The sequence below is a fragment of the Pongo pygmaeus genome, chromosome 5, assembly GCF_028885625.2.
Source record: "Pongo pygmaeus isolate AG05252 chromosome 5, NHGRI_mPonPyg2-v2.0_pri, whole genome shotgun sequence".
Taxonomy (NCBI): Eukaryota; Metazoa; Chordata; class Mammalia; order Primates; family Hominidae; genus Pongo; species Pongo pygmaeus.
In genome coordinates this window covers 34,893,387-34,903,090 of record NC_072378.2, presented here as the reverse complement: position 1 = coordinate 34,903,090, position 9,704 = coordinate 34,893,387, and the positions used below count along the sequence as shown (strand labels likewise).

General features: G+C 57.7%; 1 protein-coding gene across 2 annotated transcripts in view; it reads right to left on the bottom strand.

Annotated features, from left to right (window-relative positions):
• Positions 1–2,019: 2,019 nt before the first annotated feature.
• PACSIN1 (protein kinase C and casein kinase substrate in neurons 1) overlaps positions 2,020–9,704 on the bottom strand; it is a 69,764-nt gene continuing 62,079 nt past the window's right edge. For both annotated transcript variants that reach the window (XM_054492773.2, XM_054492772.2), the window contains exons 4-10: positions 8,366–8,601; positions 7,691–7,846; positions 7,403–7,578; positions 6,881–7,001; positions 6,657–6,784; positions 5,457–5,644; positions 2,020–4,818 (exon numbers count right to left, since the gene is read on the bottom strand). In XM_054492773.2, the coding sequence (XP_054348748.1) occupies positions 4,709–4,818; positions 5,457–5,644; positions 6,657–6,784; positions 6,881–7,001; positions 7,403–7,578; positions 7,691–7,846; positions 8,366–8,601 (1,115 nt within the window). In that variant the 3' untranslated portion in view covers positions 2,020–4,708. The remainder of the gene's footprint in view (positions 4,819–5,456; positions 5,645–6,656; positions 6,785–6,880; positions 7,002–7,402; positions 7,579–7,690; positions 7,847–8,365; positions 8,602–9,704) is intronic.

Genomic DNA, 9,704 nt, shown 5'->3' with positions numbered 1-9,704 from the left:
TGGGCAAAGCAACTCATCCAGCTTCCTCCCACTTCCTTCACATTTATCACCCGGCTCAGTGTCCTTATGGTCTACTATGTGCTAGGTGCTTTGTCATTTATCTTCCCAACAAAACTATGAAGTAGGGGCTACTCCTCCATTTTGCAGATGATGAAACGGAGGCTCAGAGTGGTTAAGTGACTTGCGGATGGTCACACAGCTGATCGACAGAATAACTCATACCTGTCTCTCCCCAAGGACAGGGCTCTCTCTGCCCCTCCAGCCCTCTGGCTTTCTGACTGGTCAGCACCCTTGGTCCTCTATCACCCTTATCCTCTGAGGCCTGGCTTCCAGGAAACAGCAGGGGAGGCAGCACCATCCAGACCACTAAGGGTTAAATGCTACCCTGTACTGCTGCCTTCTGCCCTCAGCAATTTTATTGTCTTCAGAAGAAAGTTTGCTCCTGGCAGTGAGCAAATAGCACCTTGGCATCTGTCAGCTGGGACTGCACTGCAGGGAGGAGGGGTCCCTGCCCCAGGCCTGTGCCTCACTGGGCCCCTGCTGTGTCTCACTCCCTTGTAGGGAGGAGTGTGGCGGGGGAGACTGGGACCCTGGCCAGAACCAGGCTCTGCTGAACTGGTTTTGTCTCCAGCCAGCCTGCCCTGCTCCCAACTGAGTCCCTGGAGACACTTGCTTGTATGTCCCTAGCTGGGCCTGGGCCTGGAAAGGCCTCAGATCTCAGGCAGGGGTTGGACAGGAGGATAGGTACGGGGAGTAGGGGCTAGGAGTACAAAGCTGGAGCAGCTCTGGAAAGGGTAGATGTGGGGGCCTGGGTGAGGCAGCTCCCTGCCCATGAACCTTGGCAGGCACACGCCCATCCAGTGACACCTTGTGAGCTGGCAGCGATCTGCAGATCTCCCTCCTCCAAACACCTCCCCAGCAGAACCCCACCTGGCTGGGTATTCTCTGACCCTTCTCCATGGGACCCCACCCTCAGGGCTCCCCATCACTAAATGGAACAGCCTGTGCAGGTAAGACAATACAACAATCTTTTGCCTTTATTTGAAGATTTCTCTGTCTAGCTAAAAGCAGGGCTTCACATAGAGGTAAGTTTGGAGGAGTAAGGAAGATGGGGTGGCAAATAGATTCAATCTCCATCTCAACCTTTCTCCCTGCCTGGCACACCCTGAGGTTGGGGGCAAGGGGTGTCCGGGAGGGGGCAGGGGTATATTTGCCCTGAGTAATGGGCTTGTGTGACGGCCCTGCCGGGCTGCCAGGGCCAGAGGACCCTCAGAGAGACATCTCACCAGACTGGGGAAGCTGAGGCCCGGGTGAGGGTGGGAACACAGTGAGCTGATGGCGGAACTGGGACTGGCCCTGGGACTCTTGCGCTACCCTAGAAGAGATCCCCTGGGGCTGGGGTGCAGGAGGAGTCAGGGAGCCGGAGCAAGGGCTGGGCCTGGGGCTGGCAGAACAGCCGAGAACCCAGAGCTCTGGTCCTGCCCATGCCCCTGAGAAATTCTTCCCCAGGAGCCCTCCCATGGGTCCCACACAGAAATGCATTCAGAGCCAGGCGAGATGCAGGAAGGCGTGGCATGGCCCAACGTCACCACACAGGGAGCTTGGCACTGTGGGCAGCCAGGAACCACGGGCCTCAGCAGTCACTTTCAGAATTCTGCTTTAAAAAGCAAAACCTATTTGAGGGCCTCATTCACTCTTGATCCATGAGTGTGGAACCCTGAATGCCCCAGCTCTCCTGGTCAGGGCCTGTCACCAAAGCACCCGGAACCTGAATGGGCCAGAGCTCCAGGAGCCTCCAGTATCACCCTCCCCAGTCCAGACAAGACCCAGGCCCCTGCAGGGCGAAGGGACTGGCCCTCAGTGGCCTAGTCTGTGGATGGTGGGCCAGGACAGCACCCAGTCCTGCTCGGGCACCACCCCTACCCCCCTGCATCCCAACCACAAATAGCTCTCAGAGGGCTCAGAAACCCCCAGGACTGAAGAAGGTGCACAGACTCAAGATGACAATGCGCAGCCAGGTTGACACAGTTCTGGATTTTATCCACAGTCACACAATCACAACTGAGATATATATATATTTGTATTTATATACCTTTAAATTACACAATCATGTACAAAACAGGTGCATTGCTGAGACCACAGCACTTCTCGGAGTTTCACAAGTGTCGGAACTAATGGAGTCAGGAAGCCTAGGGCGGCAGACGGCGGGCGGTGGGGCAGCCCTGGTTCCTTGCAGAACCAGGCCGCGGAATGGTGGTTAACTGGGGTCAAAACACATTACTCGCCGAGCCCCGCCAGGGTGGGCCCGTGCAGCATCGAGGGTGCGGGCAGGGGCTACAGGAGGAGGCCGTGGGCATGGCAAGGGCGTGGCCCCCACGCTCGGTGTTGAGTGCCCTGACACCAGCACTGGCAGGTAGGGCTGGGCCCCAGAGCTCAGGGGGACTTCCAGGTAGGAGACCCTCCTGCTCTGGGGCCCTGAGGACCTGGGGACTGAGAGAGTGGTCCCAAACAGGGCCCTGGAGGTGCCTGCTCAGGACGGAGGGGGTTTCGAGTCCCTGCCCTGGAGTGGGCAGCTAGAGTGCTAAGAGGGACAGGCTGGAGTCCAGCTGGGGCTGCAGCCCCTCCCCAGATGCTGGGAAGCCGCTGGCACAGAGAGGGGGAGCCCAGGCCCCAAGGTGCAGATTGCCAGCTTCCCACCTTTCCAAGGTAAGCGATGAGGGACAGAGGCCCCCAACCCCAACTCCTGCCTGGGGAAAGGCTGGAGAGGCTTCTGCACTGGAGCTGGGAGGACTGCAGGCTTCCAAAAGCTTGCTACAGGCTCTGAGGAGCCCAGGACACACCTCAGGCTGCAGCCGAAGCCTGGAGACCAGACAGTGATAAGGAAGGGGGTGCTGACGGCAGGAAGGAGGTCTGCCTGTCCCCGGGGTGCCATCGCCCCTGGCCCTGAGGGAGGCCTGCCCCAGCTCAGGCCCTGCCAGAGTGTCAGGACCCTCTGCGCTCACCTGAAGAAGGTCAGAGCCTTGAGACTGGGGTCTACCACCTCCTAACAGTGGGCTGTTGGGAGAAGCAGCAGGAGCAAAGGAGGACTCAGGGGAAACAGGGCTGGGCTGGCTCTCTCTCTTTACCTGGAGGCCCAGGAGGCCAGGTGTGCAGGAGGGAGGAGAGCATCTGCGGTCCAGAGGCCTAGAAGTGGCATCCACTGTAAGCAAGTCTCACCTGGTGCTGCAGGACTTCTCAGCTCCTTGCCCCAGAGGTCCCCAAGAGACTTTTCTTCCAGCTCCCCGCCTTCATGGGGTTTTGTCCAACCCTGGTCTGCTGCCCAAGCCCCCGCACCCTCTCGTGCGGTACCTAGCACTCTGGCACCACTGCTTTCACCAACCAGCAGGTGGGCCCTTTGCTCCTACCCACCCCCAAAGGTCCTTTCACTCTGACCCAGGTTTGGAGACATGGAAGGGCTGCCAGCAGGGAGAATGTTGTTCTGGGGGCCGTGGGGACAAGGAAGAAAAACATGTGACTATCTTCTTCCTGAGGGCCAGGGTTCCTCCTTTCTGCCGAACTCAGCTGCAGGCTCTCCCCTGATGTCTCAGGCTGGAGGCACCCATGCGGCCTTCACGGGCTCCCCAGGCAGGCCAGAGAAGAGGACAGAGGAATGGTTAGGCCAAGAGCCTTGCAGGTACAAGGCTTGGCCTCATGGAGGCTGATGTGGAACCCAGTGATTTTATGGGTTTTGGATGGACATGGAGGGAGCGTGGGGTGCCAGGGGGACAAGATGACCTCCTCCCCAGCAAATGGGAGGAGGCTGCTACTGTTGCTGGCTTTGCCGTGGGTTTAGGGGTCCCCACCCTAGGCCAGGGGACTTATGAGAGGGGACAGGTTCTCTGCAAGTTGCTGAGGGGGTTTGGATCTGCTGAAGAGCCGATGCTCAAAGTGCTGATAGCTGGAAAGAAGGGCCTGCGTAACAGGGTCTTGGTCCCTCAGATGGGCCTGGGGCTGGGAGGGCTGACGCAGCCCGGGCTGAGGGCCTACATGCCCTTCATTCACCCTCCTGTACCCCAGTGACACCATGACTTCCTCCAGCTCACCCCTCTTCCATGTCTGCGGGACCCCTGGAAACTTCCATGGGGGAGGAGGGTGACCATTCCTCCTCCGGTCCCACTGGTCCCAAGGGACGTGGCTAGGAGTAGAAGGGCGCTCCCCGGGGCAGAGTGGAAGACTAAAGATGGGGAAGCCTCCCTTCCAGGGGTCTGGAGAGGAGGCCTTTGAGAGCAGGGTGGTGGAGGAAGGGAGGCAGGGCAGGGGAGGAAGAAGAGGTTAGGAAACCAGGCCAGGGAATGGGGCAGGTGCCGGCAGCCTGGAGTGGAGTGGGACGGAGGGAGTGAGGCAGGGTGGACGGGTCAGGAGACATCCATCCCTCAGGGCTCAGGAGACTCTTTGGTGGAACCCGAAGAGCAGATGTTGTGATGTTGGGCTAAGTCCTAAGACTGTTACCTACCCTGGGTCCACCCCAAGCCCCAGCACCCCAGCCTCCAGGTGGCCCTGCAAATGCTCTGTCTCTGCATACTTTGTTTTGTTCTGTTTTGACTTTTAAAAAAATAAAAGCTTGATCGGAAAATATGTCTGGAACTCTATGGCGAGGGGAAGGAGACGAGAGTGGGAGGGGAGGGGAAGCAGTGGGGAGGAGTGAGGGGAGTATGGAGGGAGGGGGCCTCTAGATAGCCTCCACGTAGTTGGCAGGGTAGAGGCCCAGCTGCCCGCTGTCCAGCCGCCCACGGCACCAGCCCTGTTCATCCTCCTCGCCCAGCTTAGTGAGTTCGTCTCCTGGGAAAGAGAACACAGGGAGGGGCTCAGAGAGAAGGCTGCCCCTCCCTCAACACACCGGCTGCTAGGGGATCCCTCCAATACCCACCTCCCGATTACTGCACTGGGTCTTAGATTCTTAGGCCCCGCCCCTGGAAACCAGCCCCAGTCCCACGCCAACATTCACGTGCCACCCTTGGCATAGGGGTCTTGGCCTACCTCAGCCATTCACCTAATCTGGGTGTCGGGTCCGCCCCCAAAACCAGACCTCGCACCCACACTATTCTCAGGTTCTGACTCCGCCCTTGGCACCAACCAATCTAAATCTTGCCCCCACTCCCATCCTGGGCCCAGGTCACGCCCACAACCCAGGCTACGCCCCATTCAGTTCCCTGCAAATCCTCGCAACCTGTCTTCAAATCCTGCCTCTACCCCACCACACACCCAATCCAGGCCCAAGCCTCTCTTTCAGGCACCGCCCCTGCCCCACCACACACCCAATCCAGACCCAAGCCTCTCTTTCAGGCACCTCCCCTCCCCTGCCCCACCACACACCCAATCCAGGCCCAAGCCTCTCTTTCAGGCACCGCCCCTGCCCCACCACACACCCAATCCAGGCCCAAGCCTCTCTCAGGCACTGCCCCGCCCAGCCGCCCTACCAGCCTTAAAGCTGAGCTCGTCCTGCTCCTGGCCGTCATAGTCGTAGAGTGCCCGCACGCGCACTCCCTTGGAGTCGTCCTCAAAGGGGTTGGCGCCCCCGTTGGCCTCACTGCCCCCAAAGGGGTTCCCACTCTCGTCGTCTGACCACTCGGTGGCGTAGGGCTGGCCTCTGTCGTAGCTGCTAACACTGAGACGCGGAGGAAGGAGCCAGCTTCAATGTCTCCCCGCACCGCACCCCGAGGGCTAACCGCTCCTCCTAATCAGAGCCCTGACCCCGAATTCTACCAAGGCTAGAGCAAGGGTTGGCCATATAGGAGGGGTGACCCTCATGAGCTCTTTAAACAGATGTTTAAATGCAGGACCATTTGCGTTATTATTCAGCCCTCGAGGGAGACGGCATTGAAGGGGACCCCAGGGCACATCTGAGCCTTCATCCGGGAGGAGGAGTACCACCTAATGGTTAAGAGCAAGGATCCTGGAGTCAGACCTCCTGGGCATCATATCTGGCTCTGAGGTTTACTAACTAGCAATGTGATCTTGGGCAAGTCACTTAACCTCTCTGGGTTTCAGTTTCTCCATCTGCAAAATGGTAATATTTACGCACTTGAGCTTGAGTGAGTTAACATATGGAAAGTGCATAGAACCGTGCCACACACAGTAGGTGCTCTAGAAGGATACGCTACCACTATCTTTTAGAGAGGAGGCTTGGTTCCTGTGATCTAGACCAGGGGTCCCCAACCCTGGGGCTGCAGACAGTCCGTGGCCTGTTAGGAATCAGGCAGCACAGCAGGAGGTGAGTGACAGGCGAGGGAGTATTATCGCCTGAGCTCCACCTCCTGTTAGATCAGCCGCGGCGTTAGATTCTCATAGGAGCCCAACCCTCTATTGTGAACTGCGCGTGTGAGGGATCCAGGTTGCACGTTCCTTATGAGAATCTAATGCCTGATGATCTGAGCTGGAACCGTTTCATCCGAAAACCACCCCCCTCCCATCCATGGAAAAACTGTCTTCCACAAAACTGGTCCCCGGTCCCAAAAAGATTGGGGACCGCTGCTTTAGAGTGATGAACTACCACTGTCTTTTAGAGAGGAGACATAGTTGCTATGATCTAGACCATTTCTTGTCTTCTGAAGCAAAACTCAGCTGCCCCAGAGTGTGGGTCCCTCTTGGCCCCAGGAAGCTCCACAGGAGGCACTCACCTGCCACGGTCCCCAGCCTGGGATGTGGACTCTACCGCCCCGGTGGCATTGGTCAGCGCCACTCCCTCTGCCTTCTTAGGCTGTTTCTCCTTCTTGGTGGTGGTGTGAGGGAGGTCTGGGTTCCACTCCTGGTGGGGCCAGTGGAGCAGTCAGGCTGGGGGACTACGCCCTGAGGCACCTTTCAGCCTCTTCAGGCTCCCCTTCCCATCCCCACATATCCTCACCTCAAACTGGGGCCAGTTCATGGGCATGCCGGGGCCACTGGTGCTGCGGAACCATCTGAGGTCTTCCTGGGCGTCAGCCCCCCGGATGGCCTGCTCCAGCTCACGGTACACATGGATGTAGCTGTGCTCAGGGAGATGGGGGAGGTGGAGGGCACAGATTCAACATGGCCCCTTCTCATCCTTGGTGAGAGGCCAGAGTCCACTCAGGGAAGCAGGGTGCTGGGCTTGCTGCCCAGCCAGGAATCATGTGGGCTTTGCAAGAATAAGCTCCGGGCATGCTCGGTGGACTCCTTTTCCCTCCCACCTTAGCCATTCACCCATCATCCAGCATGTGTTTCTAGAGTACCCAGTGTGCGTCAGCTTGCACTCAACAGCCCCTGTGTTTGAAGCCTCATCCTTCTTGACCCCTGCAGCTCTGCCTCCCCTTCCCGTCACTGTGATGTAGGGCTGGGATGCCCTGCATGCCAGTCACACCATCTGCTGGCTGTGCCTGTGCCCTCGGTGCCTGCCATGCCCGGGTACCTGCTGTTCTCAGCCAGGTTGAGGTGCCGTTTGATGTCCAGCAGCACCTCCTTGAGGAAGACCAGCCGCTTTTCCTCGAATTGCTGGCACTGCTCAAACACCTGCTCCATGTTCTCCATGTACTGGGGTGTGGTCTTGCCCACATCTTCCAGCACTTTCTCGTACTTCTCCTGTGTCTGTGAGCACCAGAGTGGAGAGACAGTGACACCTAGCCAGGCCTGCAGCTCCCAGCCACCACCCTCTGCAAGGGGCCCCAGATCCCCTGCTGCCATCCCTGCCCGCCAGCACCTTCTGCACATCCTGCTTGCACTTGTCCACTTTGTCCTGCAGCTTCTTTTGCTGCTCAGGCGTGACCGATTGCTCCGACTTGCTGTTCATCTCCCGTGTCATGGCCAGCTTTTCCTCTTTGCAAGCCAAATGGTAGGCCTTCTTGGCTGCCTCCAGCTGTGAGGAGGGGGGAATAGGGAGTAGGGTTTTCATTTGTGACCAGCAGCAAACATGGTCTCCCATTAACTCCTCCCCTGCCCACTCCCTGGGAGCTGTGAGCCCACACTCTTAAGAGCCAGAAGGGACGCAGGCCCTGGCTCCAGGTGCTCGGGAGCAGCGCTCCTCCATTTGTGGCTGCGTCTCTGCTTGGCACTCCCTGCTCCCCTGCAGATACCCTCCTGTCAGACAGTGCAGTGCCCGTCCCATCTGGGGACCCAGGGGCCAATATGCCCTTCTGCCCCTGCTGGTATCTTTCCTGGGGACAGTGCCCCTTTTTGCCCATGGGTCTCCTTACCCAATGGGCACTGCCTACCCATCTGTGAATATTTTTTCCTGGAAGGCAGTGCTGCTCCCCTGTGGGCACAATCCCAGAGGGCAGTGCCCAGCCCACCCATCCATAGATGCCCTCCCTGGGATCAGCACCCTCTGATCAGACAGGCCCACCCCACCCCGCCCGTGGCAGCACCCACTGAGCACCTCCTTCATCTTCTTGGCCCAAGGCTTCTGGGCCTTGCGGAAGCCATCTTCAGCCTCCTTCGTCTCCTTGAAGCCACCCATGATCTGCTTGTGATAGGCGTCCTTCTGCCAGTTCTTCACCTTCTCCAGGTCCTCATTCAGCAGATTGTTCTTCACCTCCTGGTGCAGCTCACTCACCTTGTCTGCCTCTGTCATTATGGCACCCCAGGCCCGCTCCAGGCTGCCATACTGTGGGCCTGAGGGAATGGCAGTAGGTCACAAGAACCTCACCGCCCCTGCCCAGAGGCCCCCCTCACACCTCCCTTCTCGGAGGCTTTGCCCTTCCTTCCGTAGCAACCATAGCAACAGAAATGCCCTCCTCTGCTCTACGTGGCCCCATCCTCTAGGGCCCACATCAGCCACCATCTCCAGGAAGACTTCCCTGACTGCTCTGCCCTCCTGCCATGGCCAGCAGCCCTCGCTGCATTCTTCTCACAGTATCTGCAGCTGTACCTCCCTCCTCCTTATCTCTCCTGTCAGTGTGTGAGCCCCATGGAGTGGTGTCGGAGGCGGGCAGCCTGGACCCTGTGAGCTCTGACAAGCCCAGCACAGCGCCAAGCACACAGTAGGTGCTCCAGGAATGTTAGCTGAAGCTTGTGACAGATGCCAGGAGGCCACTGGGGACCAGTCATTCCACACTGACTTGTTGTTTGTGTACTGGCACCAGCTCTGTGCAGGGCACTGTGTTAGGTGGTGCAGGCGCAGCCCCTGCTCTCATGGGGTTTAGAGCATACTGCGAGAGAATAACACGAACAAGTATATGTAAACCGCAACTTCAAACTGTTCTAGATTAAAGGAACCTGAAGACACAATGCATAGAGGCAAAGTGCGACTGCACTAGATCCTGGACTAGCAAGCACAATTGCCATGGTAAATGTGCATATGGGTCGTATTACATGTCCCAAATTTGATAGCTGAACTCTAGTTACTTAAGCAAATGCTCTAGTTCTTAGGAGATACATGAAGAATTTAGGGGTAAACAGGGATAATGGCTCTCAAATGGTTCAGAAAATATGCATATCAATAAACAGTCAGTGAGAAAACAAACATGGGGCCAGTGAGCCTGGGGGAAGGATATGTAGGAATTCTCCGTGCTACTGTTGCAACTTTCACAAAGTTTGAATTATTTCAAGATAAAAAGTGTTTTTTTTTTTAATTCAACCTAAAGTTGTACAAAATAGAGATGAACAGGTAGGCCTGGTTTGATCTAGGAGGGGACAGCGCCTGAAAAGGTCCTGTGTCTGGTAGATGGAGGGCATGGTGCATGCAAGTAGCCGGGGCTCCTAGGACCCAGACCGAG